This window comes from Rhipicephalus sanguineus, chromosome 3 (genome assembly GCF_013339695.2).
Source record: "Rhipicephalus sanguineus isolate Rsan-2018 chromosome 3, BIME_Rsan_1.4, whole genome shotgun sequence".
Taxonomy (NCBI): domain Eukaryota; kingdom Metazoa; phylum Arthropoda; class Arachnida; order Ixodida; family Ixodidae; genus Rhipicephalus; species Rhipicephalus sanguineus.
The window spans coordinates 177,506,231-177,522,303 of record NC_051178.1 but is presented as its reverse complement, the minus strand read 5'-3'; the positions used below and the strand labels follow the sequence as shown (position 1 = coordinate 177,522,303).

Sequence of the window (16,073 nt, the reverse complement as noted above, 5' to 3'; positions counted from 1 at the left end):
TGACCCGTACAACCGGGAGAAACGTTCAAAATCCGGGAGTCTCCCGGGTAATCCGGGAGACTTGGCAGGTATGAAGATGTCACATGTTGTAGTTTGAAATCGGATAGCTAACAGCATGGCATGCAATGTATTACCAGTATAATTTTACCACGCCAAAATATTACCCTGGATGTGATCTATATTGCATATGCCCTTACTTTTGTTCCCGAAACTGTTTGGTCACCTTCAATGCAGAATTCTGTTCATAAATGTCGACTGACAAGGTGCTGTTCATCACGACTTTTCCGAAAAATGTGAAGTAATATTTAGTGCTAGAACATAGAAAACAAAACCTAACCAAGTTTAGAACATTTTTATTGCACATGCAGCTGTGCTATAATCGAGGTTCATTCATATTCACATTTCAAGTGCAACCGGGTTATGCCATTATGTTATTTGTGCTTTGTCACCCCAAGCACAAAAATGACAGGCCATACAAGACTCATTTAGTAATTAACAATATGTACATCATTTATTTACACACCTTGAAGCATCTTCCCCTCATACATGATATATACAGCCCCTAGACCTCATATGTACAACTTGCAAATGCAATGACTTGTAGCTATGCTATCGTAATCACTTCACTTGGAGCTTGACACCAATGTTCATGGCAGCCAGTTCTGCAACGAGGTACCTGAAAACATAAGGTATGCTTATGATCTCAATGAAATCGCTAGTCTGACAGGTAGGGCACTTCCACTTGCGAACCACATCACTCTCCGCTTTGTCAACGACGGGCGACAGCATGCTCTGGCACTTGCTGCACACGTAAGCCTGCAGAAGTGAAACAAAATTTCCATTAGTTAGCAGCAAGAGGCAAAATCTTCGCAACGCCTTATAAGACAGGCATGAATACTATTGCCAGATATAACTGAAGCGCAGATATTTAATGGTTCATCTAGTCAATGTTCTCATATCCTGTAGTACTTACGAATTATGCTTTCCATGCACTGCACAAATAAAGCCTTCATAGATCTTTTTTTTTTATCTGAGGTTTAACAGTTTGAGCCACCTTAATGTGCTCTCATGCCTTGCTGCATTCCACCCTCATCACAATGCAGTTGCCTCAGAAATAAACTGAACCTGGATGTTTATGCTCTGCAACAAAATGTCATCGTCGATAAGCCACAGATGCAGGTTAAGTCGGAACCTGATGACAGCTATTCCTAGACTAAGCAATTCTACTTTTTGAATAAGCAGCTGCGTTTTTTAACCAGGTAATCCCATTTCGTTCAACTAGTATGACTAATAGAACTTCTTGAATTATGCGCAATGCAGCACGTGTAAGCAAGCACAGCATCTTTGACTTCAGCATACCAAGGACTTGTCGGAGCAGTTGAACAGCCTGTCTTGCAGCAAGAACGATGCACCGTGAGCCAGGAGAGAGTCACGCTCCATCTCCCCGAAACGAATGCCTCCTGCCCTCTTGCGTCCTTTGACCGGTTGGTGTGTCAACGTGTCAACGGGACCCGTTGTTCGCACCTGCGAAAATGTCAGCCACCGGAATGACACAAGATAACCCCAGTCACCCTGCATATGTTTGTTCCATGGAAAGACCTGTTATGACATTAAGGGTACTGTCATAACCCAAAAGTGTGGCTGCAACTAAGCCTAATGCCAAGCAAGTTAAACATTCTAATTAGAATGTTTTCTCCAAAGAATCTAAGAGGACTTCAGGATTAGGTACGAAATCAGTGAATGACAAAATAAAAAAAAAATTCTTGCCTGGTACTTGTCAGCCACCATGTGCCTCAGCCTCTGGTAGTAGACAACTCCAAAAAAGATGTCGGCCTCCAGTTCACGGCCATCCACACCCGAGTACATCCGTTCAGTCCCATAGTAGTTGTAACCAGCTGTGAAAGGCATAAAAATGCAGAACATCCATAAAGAGCAATTATGTCTGCACATACTGTACACGTGTTCAAATTACTCCTGAAGCAAAATGCATTGTATAACTTGCACTGTTTGATAAACTTTGGTTATCTCACTGCATTATGATAATATGATGTATCATCACACAAAGAATGTCAACATATTTAATTTAATACTTGCTGATGCTTGGAGATACTACTACCACTTAGGCCAGGGGTCTCAATAGACGCGACCCGCGGCTTCACAAGGAATAAAATGTTTCAGACTTTGCTAAATGGTACTTACATTATTTACTCACTTATCGATTATCACGATTAATAACACTTTGTTCAGGTAAGCTACAGACACGGGACTGGCATCGAGTATATTTTCGTGAGGCACCCCATGCCATCACCATGTGTTCAAACATATCCACAAAACAAAATCTTAATATTTCACAATTGGCATCCAGATCCAAGTAATTCTGGAGATAAGTATCGATATGTTTCTCAAATCCTGACACCAAATACCCTTTAGAAATGATCCGTGGGAAATGCGTTCTTTCAAATGGCAGCGTTAGGTGACATTTTGTTCAAACATGCCCCCTTCCACCCTGTCCGAGCCCTTGCAAGACTAAATTTCATGACTGCAGCCCGCTAGTTGAGGTCCATTTGAGACTGAGGCTCTGGGCGATGGCAGAGTGCTCAGACAGCTCACTGCCAACCACACTAACACATGTGGTGCACATCTACTGTATTTACTCGCATAATTTGTGATTTAACATAATTTGTGCACTCCTAATACACCACCGCGATTTAACTTATGCAAGCCCAATTGAAAACATGGCATAGCATAGCAAGTGTTCACGCGTATACAGAATTCCCATTTTAGTCGCATGGGAAAGCATTGCACCTTTTTGAAGAAGTTCTCCAAAGTACTCGGATGCTGGCTGATCTTCAGAAAACTTGAAAGGTGTGGCATCATGTGCAACACCATGAAGCATGGAGGACTTCCCAGCCATGCTTTCGATCATCATGCCTAGATAAAAAAGAAATAAAAAAATTCACGAAGCAGACATGTCAAAAACAATGAACTACATTTCTCCATGTTCCTCTAGCTAGTATAGACCTTTCTACTGGAGGGAGAGCACTCTGGGCTGCAGAGGATAAATACAAAGGCAAACAGTGCACCTCTCGAATGCTTTTGTGAGGGGTAAAGGGCAACCACACGTGTTCACAAGAGTAAGTGTTCATGACGGTGCTCGAGGAGTCGGGAGCTTTTGTTGAAAGGGTAATATATTCAGACAAAGCAGGACAGTGGGCACAAAGCAATGGGACTTGAATGCGCATTATTCTTGAAAGGCTCTCTGCATAATGGCCGAAGTGGGCTGGCTATGACAACCTAGAATGTCTTGGTCCCAGTTCTCAAGGAAGTCCAATGAACGCATTTATTTTTAAGTAGTACTAAAAGCCCTTGAAATTACTTCACCACATTACCCATGATTAAATACAGTGGCGTACCAACGCGTTTGCGAGTGGGGGGGGGGGGGGGGGCTGGCGTCGCTGACACTGTCCGCCGTGTGCGTGTGTATATATATATATATCAGGCCCGCAGATGGGGGGGGGGGGGGGGGAGCAGCCCCCCCCCCCCCCCAGATTTTGAAGACAAATGGTGTTTTATTGAAAATAAATCTTGAAAATAGGCGTTTTTCTCAAAATGTCAAGGCTTTCAGCAAGTGGGCCCCCCCGAAAAATATTCTTGGCTACGGGCCTGATATATATATATATATATATATATATATATATATATAACCATTCTACCTGTTTATAAACTCAATAGCGTACCATTGGAATCTGTTTCATCGTACAAATACCTTGGTGTTCATATAGCGTTTAATCTAACCTGGAATGATCACATCACATACATTACAAATAAAGCAAATAGTATGCTCGGGTACATTCGTCGAAATTTTTCAAGATCCCCTTCTTCCTTAAAGCTTCTCTTATACAAATCACTAATTAGGTCTAAACTTGAATATGCCGCATCAGTATGGGACCCCTCACAGGAAAATCTGTCGCACACACTCGAAATGATTCAAAACAATTCCATTCGTTTTATTTGTTCTCAGTATAGCCGCAACGCCAGCATAACAACAATGAGGAGTAATCTTAGTTTACCCTCCCTCGCCTCTCGTCGTAAAATGCATCGTTTAGTTCTTTTTCATAAGCTCTACTACCATCCACACTTGCATAGTGAACTAATTACTCCTCCACAGTATGTCTCCAATAGACTAGACCATACACATAAAGTCGGAATTCCATCATGTAGAACTCACGCATTTCTCAATTCATTCATACCGCGTACATCAAAAGAGTGGAATTGCCTTCCCGCGCTAACGGTTGAAATAAAAGACAGTGAATTGTTCATGCGTGCTTTGCCTGTGACTACATAACTGCTATGTAACTGCTATGTTTGATTTTACACTGTGTACGGCGTTATTTTACAATTCACTGTTTTCTTGTAATACTTGGTCTTCAAATGTTATTGTAAAACATTATTAGTTTACCTATTGTATTGTTTTTATTAATAATGTATGTATGTTTTGCAATGCCATATTAATTATTATTGTATAAATAGGAATGATCTTTTGTTTTGTACATATAACCACTCCCCTCTGTAATGTCCTCGGACCCTGAGGGTAAATAAATAAATAAATAAATAAATAAATAAATAAATATATTTGATTTCAGGCGATTTTTTAGATTCACAGAGCTGATCAGATGACTTGTTTTCAAAAGTTTGTTTGCTTTAAATCAAGGAAGAATCTGTACAAACAGCAGATTCTGCAGGCTGGCCCGCTCTATACCGCGACAACACAGCAGTGTTTAATAACATTTTGGAAATATTACTGTGAAGTTCAAAAAGTACACACAAGTTTAACCTGATCATCTGAGCATTCCATCAGCAAACTTGCCAGTCTTAGTTTGGCGTTGTAGATACGATGAGTATGATGAACCTGCTATGACTCTAGTACCTTAAGTTCTCACTTATTAAACAAAGCATGTGGCTGACAAAGCAAGGTACTTCGCAGAAGTCTTCAGGATAAGCCGAGTGCCAATTTCTTTACTGTTAGAGCCCTCTAATATAAAGTCTTTCTTAAGAAGAAGACCAAGTTCACTCGATTAATACACATTGAGCTGGTTGTTCCTGACAAAGAGGTAGAGAGAGAAATAAACATTATTAGGAACAGGCACAATCCTTTGCAGGTAGGCAGCCTTCTTAGTCCAGAAAACCATGGACGCTGATCATCTCCCTGGTGAGGTATACAGTCGATCCCGGATATATCGAACTCGGATATATCGAATTATTGGCTATATCGAACAGTTGAGAAATCCCCTTGAATTTCCCATGCAAAAGTATGGGGCTGGTGCGCACATGTATTGAACTCCTGCACAGCGAAAAATCCGCTATATCGAACGCTGCGCCGCGCCAAAGCCCAGAGAGTGCATTTTCTTACCAAATATTGATCATTTTTCGGCCACGTTCTAACAAGTTCCGATCCCTTGTCACGCGCAGGTGATGAAAACGCGGTATTATACCATTGTGTTGACCTAGTTCGTTGCACAGCGCTTGTCACTGCACTGGTACATTTGATGCGCGATCCGCAGGTTTTAACGCGCGGGCATAGTGTTCTTCAAAATGGGAACGTGAAGTGACTCGGCATCCTCGTAGTAATGTTTGCATTCCCTTCCTTGTTTGTTCGCACACAATGGCATGCAGGCCCGAAAAGCATGGCCTTCGAGATCCGCAACCTCTTGACGTATTTTTTGGTGTTTTTGGTTTTAAAACGCACATCTCCGAGGCTACGCTTTTTTTCGTATTTCTCGTCAAAGCAACGGCTGCCTTCAACAAAGCCAGAAGTGTCATCGCTATCGCCAACATGTCAACGGTGGAGAAATGTTTCTTTGTGCAGCGTTGCCGTTGTCTCTTGCGGCATGTGGACTTGAGTACTTCTCGCTTCGTTCTTGATAAATCGTCATTCGGTAGTCGAACTAAACATTGTCCCGCTCGTAGCAATAAAAATGATGACCGGTGCTTGGAGCGACGTCAAGCAGAGCACAGTCGTGCACCGTTTCCTTGCGAGCCTTGGTGCCAGGTGACGACTTTGGGTGCGTCATCACTGCTGACTACGGCGCACGGTGCATCAGTGAATTTTGCGACATATCGGACGGGAGCACAGCGAGCGACTCCATCGGTGCAGATAACGACGTAGCTGTTTGCATCGATGCCGAGATCACAGCTGACGTTGCCAGTGCTGAGGAAATGGACCCGTGCAGTTTGAAGATGCCAATGCCGCCGCTGCCACCGCTAAACCCTTTATCGCGCTACAGAGGTTGCATCGGCGTTCAGCGTCGATCATCACTGTTGTGGCCGAAGGTGCCGAATTTGCTTATTTGGAAAGCTTCAATGATATTGACGATAACTTGATGAATCCATGGCGCGCAACAGGAAGACAAGTTTGCCGACTATTTTCATGCCAAATAAAGTGCGGTAACTTGCAAAAGAAGAAGTTGTCACCTTGTTCTTGAGCAAATGTGAGCGAATCATCCTGTTCGCGCTTTTTACGATTTCCGAAAAATGTGTCGAGGCCTGCAGTGCGTTAATTTAAGCCTTAAACACGCATATTTTGTATTTCGAATTCTCAATATATCGAACTATTTCGCGGTCCCCTTCGAGTTGGATATATCCAGGATCGACTGTATCAAGTAACGGGGCAAACTTGAAAGCTGGGCTTCTCAATGTGCTCGAGTCCACTGACTTGTTACAAGCCGCCACGATCGCTGCACGCTACCATATGATAAACCAAGTGAAGCAGGCTAATCGGAGACTAAATTGGGAATCTATTTTAGCTGCCCTGGCTAGGCACAACTGAAATACCGGACACTTCTGCACACTCATCAACTCACAGCAGCTTGAATATGGAGCAGTGGCGATGCTATTCGTTTTCAAGGAAATTGAATTTCCTGAAAAAGGAGAGCGTTTGATCAGGCTATAAAACGTTTACTGGTTCCCCCCCATATTTGTGTCATGGATTACTTAAAATTTCAGGCCAGGCAGGACAAAATAAAATCATGACAGATTGCTGTAATGTTATAGAGCCCCTGCTGAGCGATAGCCTCCTCTGCAATGCTCGAGCGCAAGACGCAAAAGCCTGGATTATGCAGGCCGCACCGCAGGTAGCCTACAGTGCGTGGTCATGACACACGGAGGACAGTCGTCATCGCAGAATCGTAGGACAAATTTTATTACAAAATTACGTTATTGCTGCGTTCAAGTAAAACTCTGCCTGACTTGTTAGTTTCCCAGTCTGCAGCCGACAATAACCACTGTCGAAAGTGGCGGGGGGGGGGAGCCCCCCCAACATTTTTTAGAGGGGGGGCTAGCGCCCCCCTTGCCCCCCCGGTAGATACGCCTAAGCCAAATATCATTCTGGACTGACACTTTAGTTCAGCATAAGCAGAAGTTTACAATATATATGAAGAGCCACAGCAAACTTTTGCTGAACGACATTGAACATAAAAGAGTTCAGCAACATAAATAGTACCTTGGTATGATTTTCACAAGTGATCTTCACTGGAATCATCACACAGATTATGTGTGTGCTAAAGCCAATAACTCACTCGGATGTCTGAGGTGCCATTTGCCATTTAAAACACAAGAAACAAAGTGCTTAGCCTATAAAACGCTAATTAGACCAATAATAGAATATGCGAAAGTTGTTTGGGATCCTTTCTCAGTTACAAACATATTAAAAATTAGGGGTGTGCGAATATTCGAAATTTCGAATATTTTTCGAATAGTGTTTCCTATGCGATTCGATTCGCACTGGTATTTTACTATTCGAACTTCCCAAAAACAAATACAGTCTATGCCCGATTGAAAGTGACCCCTTCAAATTAGGAATCCTTTCTAACTTTTTTTCTGCAGTTTCGCTTCGATGTATTCGAAAAATATTCTAGAAATATTCGAGAAATATTCGAAAAATATTCGATTCGATTCGCACTCGCACTTCAATATTCGAATTTGCTTCGCACTCAAAATTTTGCTATTCGCACAGCTCTAATAAATACTTTGCAGCAGGAAATTTCATTCCAGGAGCGCTTCTCACCGATGGTCATTCGGGATGGAAAACCATGAGGGTTGAAGATGATATCGGGAGTCATGCCACTTTCAGTGAATGGCATGTTCTCCACTGGCAACAGCAGGCTGCACACACCTTTCTGGCCGTGACGACTGGCAAATTTGTCCCCAATCATTGGGTTTCTCTACACAAGATAAAGCAGAAGCAAAAATAAAATATTCATGCATTAATCAATAATGCATTGCTCAGGAATGACATGAGTGAAACACATCCAACCAAGCATTAAGTAGAGCCAGGGCATCAAATTGATGAGCACAGTGCCAGAACCACCACTGAGCTACACTGACTAATTGATTGCTGTATGCATAAAGGAGAAAAAAAAGACACGGAGGGAGCATCTTGTGACGATCTTGAAGCCCAGTCAAGAAATTTAAAAAGTAAATAGGCCCTGGTCATATGATAGGCAAGTGGTAGTATTGGCCAGTAATAATGATTTAGGTTACAGAAAGCGGGACAAGCAGTGTAAAAGTAAACTGGCTTGCCAAGGCTAGCATAATCTAGTGACACTCTTTCCTAGCCTTTTTCCTTCCTCCATGACTGTGTGCTAGTTAAAGGAGCACTGACATCAAATTTACGCATGTCAAGATTTTTGCATCCACGAGTAGTTATAGACTCCCAAGTAGCGATTCGCGACCCAAAATGCCACTGAGGGACGAATAACTATCCGTTTTTTATTGATTTAGATCACCGGTATCTAGCATGATTCAGAACGGCCGGCAAAGCCCGCCATTTTTTAGTGCCGGCAGCACTTTCTCGCGGCCACCTCCAGACCGCACCCCAGCTGACCACTTTTCTACAAAAAGGAGTGACGTGAGGCTCAGCTGCTCAGCTAACATTTCATGGCACACGTTCAGTCGTGCCTTGTCACCAGCATCGCCGTCGCCGCCGTCAAAAGTGTCGACTAGTGTTGAAGACGACATTCTGGAACTTGGAATTGCCACGATTTGCGACGTCTCGAATCATTTTCGCTTCGACCCTTTGCAAAACAGCGATTCAAAAATGAACGCCATTCCAAGCAGCAACAAGGAGGTGCCCGGGGACGCACGCTTGGGCCATGATCGCTGGTGTGTCTCAATTAGCTATATTAGAGAATTTTAGCGTGCACAGCATTCCGGTATAGGAAAGGGGTCTATGGAATATCGGAATGCACACCAGCAGAGAAATAGAATACGTTAGGTTTCTACAATAACAATTCTGTGCTTGCAAAGTTCTTTGCACCGCCAGATGGCCCCGCCTATCAGGCCTCTCACAGTTATGGCTGCAGTAACCCGGTATTAAGCTAGTGCAAGGAAGTCTACGGACAAACTAAAATTCACTACTAACGGTACCTGCGTGTTACTTGTCAGCGATGATATTTATCTATACGCTACTCTACGTTGATAGCTTGTGGTTGTGTCAGCGAGTACCTCACGTGTAATGAAGCAACACACTCATTCCGCTTTTTCCGCACTTCCAACAACACAATTTTAACAAAAGCTGACAACAGTTCCCCAACATGCTGACTGACGAACACATGTCGAATCATGCTCCTTCCTTTCGCCTATCTTTCCTTGGTGGTTTGTGGCTTGTAATTTCATGAAATCATTCAAAGCGGCGCGACGAAGATCAGGCATGAAGAGTGAGAGCATTTCCAGGCGTCGGCACCACGATAAAAACACTCGAATCGTCGACGTCATCGCTACTAGTGCGTCGTCACTCAGGATGGTATGCGCCACACCGACCACGTCACAGTAGTGTCGATGTCGCAGGGTGCTGAAAGCCCCCTGGAGCTTTCGTACGCTCTTTGCCCTCGAAATAAAATTCCTTCCAGGTGACAGACGCCATTCAAACTTGGTCAAAAATACTTACCACACCGAGCAATCGAATGAAGGACACATCTCGACATTGAAATATTATGTCAGTGCCCCTCTAAAGACGAGCTGCCGCAGTTTGTCAACACAGTATGCAATCAAAGGCAGGTAAGCAACTTTAGCTTGCTTCCTTCGGTAGATAAAGGGGCAAGAAACAAAAGAAGCTCTGGAATAAGTAGCATATTGAAATTGCTAAAAATGAACAATGGAACAAATGGTTATTATTAATGAATGTAAAGTATACATTAGCTTTACCTTTTTACAATAGGCTATTGAAACACTATACACTGACTAAAGACAAAGATGTGGCATGAGAGGAGGTCTAGTACATGGTGCTGATTATGGAGCGTCCCAAAAGATGGATTCAAATTAACATCTCTCGGACGAATAACTGAGCGCTTTCTACTTCACTATGGTGGCAAAGAATAATTTATTCCACGTGGGCCTGCTTCATTGACACACGACGTGTAGTCAACATACCGTATTTACAAGACTGTAAGTCGACTCAAATGTAGGTCAACCTCCTAAAATTGCACGGCAAAAAAGAAAGAAAAACACGAGTGCATTTAATAAAGGAAATTTATTTACATGTCGCTGAAGAAAGCATGAATTCTGGTGTGCAAAGGTGGCTTCACGGCAGTACTTCAAAGCTACGCAGAAAAGCTAGCTTTGCTTCAATACGCGGTGATATTTTTTAGAAAATTTTCCTCGAATCGTTGCTGAGGGTGCAGGTTATACAAGAGAAAATACGGCATATACTACAGGTAGAGCCGGAACGTAAACATAATGTTGTAACGTGCCACAGCATGCACAATTTCATGTTTGTTTCTGTTGTAAGTTGACATTACAACAGAAACTAGTTTCGGTTTCTATTAGGGGTGCGCGAATATTCGAAATATCGAATATTTTTCGAATAGCGTTTGCTATTCGATTCGATTCGCACTGGAATTTTACTATTCAAATTTCCCAAAAGCAAATACAGTCAACGTCCGATTGAAAGTGACCCCTTCAAATTTTCAATATGCTTCACCTCACTACAGTCTCGTATTGCGGCAAAGCTGCCTTTCAAGCTCCGTTACGGTCGAACTTTGCCAAGACAGTCAACGTCAGATTAGAAGTGGTCCCTAGATTTTCAATATGCTTCACCTCATCGCACCCCGGTATCGCGGCAAAGCTGCCTTTCAAGCTCCGTTACGGTCGAACTTTGCTAAGAGACAGTCAACGTCCGATTGGAAGTGGTCCCTAGAGTTTCAATATGCTTCACCTCATCACACCCCGGTATTGCGGCAAAGCTGCCTTTCAAGCTCTGCTACGGTCGCAAATGTACTAACTCAAGAAAACGCTGGTTCCAACAGGGAGAGGAAAGATGTGGCAGAGTTGGGGGCTCAATTAATGCTGTTTTGGACCTGAAACTTGGGCAGGAAGTCCGAAAAATCGGAAGCCGAAGCTTTTTAGCATTTAAAATTTCAGATGTTCTTATATATCGACGTCTACGAGGCAGATTTGGAACTCCGGACTTGAAGGGAGCACACTCCTGTCCGCTACATCAGTTGGGCTTCCACAGAAGTTGAAAGAGGAAGAGAGGCTGAGGAAATGGCATCTTTGCCTATCACGTGTGAAGTGTTGTCAGCAACACTTTGGTTGCACCAAATCATGTACATAAAGAGAATTCGGCTCTACATTGCCTCATTCTTGACACGACAACTATGACACACCACCCCGCCAGTGCTTCATCAACCTAGCGAAAAGAAACACTTTCATGTTGCTATCTCATAAGAATATACTTAGGAATCCTCTCTAACTTTTTTTTCTGCAATTTCGCTTCGAAGTATTCGAAAAATATTCTGAAAATATTCGAAAAATATTCGATTCGATTCGCACTCACACTTCAATATTCGAATTCGCTTCGCACCCAAAATAATGCTATTCGCACAGCTTTAGTTTCTATTGCAAGTCGACTCCCCCAACTTCGGATTACAAATTCAGATAAAATGGGTCGACCTACAATCGCGTAAATACAGTAACTTAAGTGGCTCCACTTACTACAGACTTTCCAAGATTCAGGCCAGGGACCTGAGCAGTTGCATCTAAAGTTTCTTCGTGCCTCGACACTGCATCCACCATTTAATGTCCCCAAATAATGCTGACATAGTAGAATAACGAGACTCATAACTCAGCTACTGGGCCAAAGCTCAATGAAACTGTGGTATGATTCGGACAAATGTTGCCTCAAAGCAGCTTATTTTTACCTGGATCCAGTAGGTGATGCAGACGGCCTGCAGAACATCTGTGCCAGTGTCATTGCCCAAAAGCTTCACTTCATGAATGTAGCCAGCCTCCATGTTCTTGTACTTATGCACTTTCGTCTCGCCGGTTACGATGTTAATGAAGCTGAAATGAAAAAATAAATGCTCTAAGTGGCATCAGGGTATGGCAACACAATGATGAGGTACAAGTCTAAGTAGAGTTCCCTCCCGTCTGAAGGGTACTGGGGCACGGCAACAAAATACCGAGGTGATGAAACCAATAGTTTGTATTTCATTTAGAGAATGCTCTTCAATCTGTTCTTCAACATTCCTACCATAACTTACGATCAGTGGTGCATAGCCTTACCTGCAAACTGGCTGGTTGTGTTCCACCTTGGTGCCTATGTAAGGCAAACCATCGAGGTCTATGTGGCCTTCAAGGTGCCGGTCAGTCATCTTGCGACCGAAGACAAGGGACACCTGCCTGCCCACATCACCAGCTAGCACGCGCAAGTTCACCACCTCGCTCTTGTAGATGGAGCCATGCTTGAAACCCCTCTCCACTGATGACTTGTTTAGCACCATGGCATCTTCCATGTCATAGCCCTGTGAGAGAGAGCAGGTCAAAATGGATCCGTCACTGGAACCAGAAGTAAGCTTGTAAAGCAGCATAAAATTTCATCACCTCACGCTTGATTCTAAAAACTTTGCTCACTAATGATCAGACAACAAACAAGGAATAGGACAAAGAAGGCGACATGTATTGTCAGCACCAACTGAAATGAACTTGAAATAGCTGTAATGCATCAATAAATGAACGTGTGATGCATAATTTCTCTGCAGCTGGTTTCTAACCCTGGAGTATTCCAAAACATAGGTTTTAGAGTGTGTATTGATTTACAAATGTTTGATTGATAGCACAACTACTTGTATTACAAACGTTATACGTAACAATACCAAAATTTCCAGCACCTTACAGTGCACAATCCAATGTGCTAGATTATGCTCATGATAACATACCGTATTTACTCGAATCTAACGCGCATCTTTTTTCCGGTAAAACGAGTCCAAAAATCGCATGCGCGTTAGAATCGAGTACCGAAAAAAAAAAAAGAAACTCGGTTATCATATTGCCATCGGCATTTCAAAATGGCCGCCTCCTACGCGCCTTGGCCATTTCTGGTGTGCTGAGGAGATTTTCATCCCGTTCTGCTTTCGCATCGACGGCATGGAAGTGCAGACCCCAAATACTGGACAAGTGCACCACGATGCCGTATTTAAAAGAATAGTTATTACATGTGCAGAGACGGACGGAAATCGGGCCGCATCGTGGTCGTTCGGAGTTCCCGAAACGTGCGTGCGAGACTGGCGCAAACAGAAGCAGAAGATTTTTTTACAGCAAAGCTTCACGAAAAGGTTTCAGTCGACCAAAGCAGGGCCAGTTTCCCGAAATCGAAGAGCGTTGACAGCGACGAGGACTGATCCATTACGCAACTCGTATCGCCGCCGTAGTGGTCACAGCTTTAGCAGCAAGGCCCACTTTTTGACTCTGTGTTTTACTTTTTTGAAACTTTAGTTCTTTAAAACCCAAATACTTGTTCTTCTGAATGTGCGAAGTTTGACTCCTACGGGCTTTCTTTGTTTTTTTTCTCTCACGAAAAATGGGTGCGCGTTACAATCGATGTATTACTTTTTTTTTTTGGTCGCGGAAAACGGGTGCGCGTTACAATCGAGGGCGCGGTAGAATCGAGTAAATACGGTAATTCAACCCCCAAGGCAAGCCAGAATAAGGTTTTGTTTCAGTTTGTTTGTCAGAAACTTTTTGATAGTGAAAGTAGTCAAAGGGCAGATATGTAATGCTTCATTCAGCCTAGCCAATCCTGTAGTCGCCGAGTATACACAAATGACAGAAAAAGCCATGTGCCTGCTGTACATGCAGCAATTGCAACCTAATGCTCCGAAGCAGTCTCAGGTAACTTCACCATCAGCAAGCTTCACTAAACTTTCTGCACCTCACCTGGTTTTGCACTGCCTTCACGATCCGCCCACCTTTGACCAAGCAATGATGTCATGTGATGACATCATCATGTGACTTATGCAATGGCATCAACATGACATCATGACGACGTCATAACTTTTGAGGGATCTGTGACGTCATGACTCGGACAAGGTTTGTGCAAGTCTTGCGGACGGGAGCACCAACATAGCCACTTAAAGGGGCCCTGTAACATTTTTTCAAGTGGCCATGGAATGGCTTCACTAAAAGAACTTATTGCCTCACAAATCGAGTGCCGCAAAAATTTTTAGAATCTGTCCAGTATGAGCAGAGTTACAAGGACTTGTCGCATGCTGTAATTGCTTTCTCTCTTCTCTCGCTCTGACCAAAGCGCTGGATGCTAAGCAGGGGGGGGGATGGCACGGGGGAAGAGGTACGTGACGCACACCTCCTGACCTTGAGCACATTTTCTTTCTTTCTTTTTTTTTTTTTGAACGTGTGGCGTACTTTCAGAGCTATCACGCACAGGCGAGTGGCGGCCTCTCGCGGCGGCCGCAGTAATTACCGAGCGCGCCATGTTCAAATCAGCCAATGGTGTGGAACCTGCCTGTGACGCCATAAGCATAATTTTTTGTCGAGAGAAGAGGAAGCACTTTTTAGCTGACTTTGCGAATTTATTGTAGATCCCAGGCGGTGTGCTGCGCTCTAATCTTTGGCTTGCATGTTCTCGGGAGCCTCAACTACCGATTGGCAGCGCTTTCTGACCATGCTGAAAAAGTGTTGCAGGGCCCCTTTAAGACTTTCGTCTTAAAAACGAATCACAAGGCACTCACGGTGTACGAGATGACTGCCACAATAGCATTGGTGCCCGTAGGGTATTCGTCCATGTCGTAGTGATCATAGGCAGTGGGTCGAACAAGAGGGGTTTGTGGTGTCTGGATGCGGTAGAGCTTGTTGTCCGAGCGGTAACGCAGTGCTTGGCAAGGTGTGCCCATTGTTTGCTTGCCCATCTATGAGTGAAAGATATGCCAGTTGCTTCTTATGGCACTGATTAAATATAGAACAAGCAATCAACAGGAATAGCTGGGGAAAAAAAGAAACAAGAAATGTACGCAAAATAATAAACCACGATATGATTATGAGGGAAACCATAGTGGAGGGCTCCGGATGTTTTGACCACCTGGAGTTCTTTAACATGCAACCAGCCCTCAAGCATTTTCGCCTCCATTGAAAATGCTGCCGCTGTGGCCGGGATTAAACCCCGTGACCTTCGGGTCAGCAGTTGAGCACAAATTAACCACTAGACCACCATGGCGGTTATGGACACAACAGAAACATAACATTAACCTGCACAAGAACGATATTGCATGTTTTATAAAGGATCAATTTAGTAGGGTAATTCTTTGAGCAAGTTGGTGGTTCGTTTAAAGGCTTACAGTGCAGAAAAACATGGACACAACAAGAATGACAACAGCACTTGGTCTGTCACCATCACTCCTCATTTGTTCATGCTTTTTTTTTTCTGCAATGTAAGCCTTTAACTCATAATGCCATAACAGGGTTCTCCTATGAAATTTTTTAGGGGTGGACATTTTTAAGAGTAGGTTGAAGGCAAGAAGTTTTAAGAACTTCAAATTTTCAAACAGCTTCTCATTTTCAACCCCCATCCACATCTGCTAGGACATTTCTGGCAGCTATGATGCACATTTGTTGCTGGCAATGCATAACCATTGGCTCTAACATTTGCACATAGGAAATGGAAGCAAAGGTGGTTGTGAGCGCTCACAATGGATTTGGCTATCTCTTGAGGCCATTAGGACACCTAGTCAGACTCCTTTTTATGTAACTAGGTGGTGGGAGTCACGGACCACTGGCGTTGCACACGC

General features: G+C 43.5%; 1 protein-coding gene across 1 annotated transcript in view; it reads right to left on the bottom strand.

Moving 5' to 3' along the window:
* Positions 1–615: 615 nt before the first annotated feature.
* Positions 616–16,073, bottom strand: part of LOC119387729 (DNA-directed RNA polymerase I subunit RPA2-like) — a 40,673-nt gene continuing 25,215 nt past the window's right edge. The window contains exons 19-26 of the mRNA XM_037655212.2: positions 15,021–15,197; positions 12,559–12,797; positions 12,195–12,336; positions 8,063–8,219; positions 2,806–2,931; positions 1,768–1,895; positions 1,360–1,524; positions 616–816 (exon numbers count right to left, since the gene is read on the bottom strand). Coding sequence (XP_037511140.1) covers positions 619–816; positions 1,360–1,524; positions 1,768–1,895; positions 2,806–2,931; positions 8,063–8,219; positions 12,195–12,336; positions 12,559–12,797; positions 15,021–15,197 — 1,332 coding nt within the window. The 3' untranslated portion in view covers positions 616–618. The remainder of the gene's footprint in view (positions 817–1,359; positions 1,525–1,767; positions 1,896–2,805; positions 2,932–8,062; positions 8,220–12,194; positions 12,337–12,558; positions 12,798–15,020; positions 15,198–16,073) is intronic.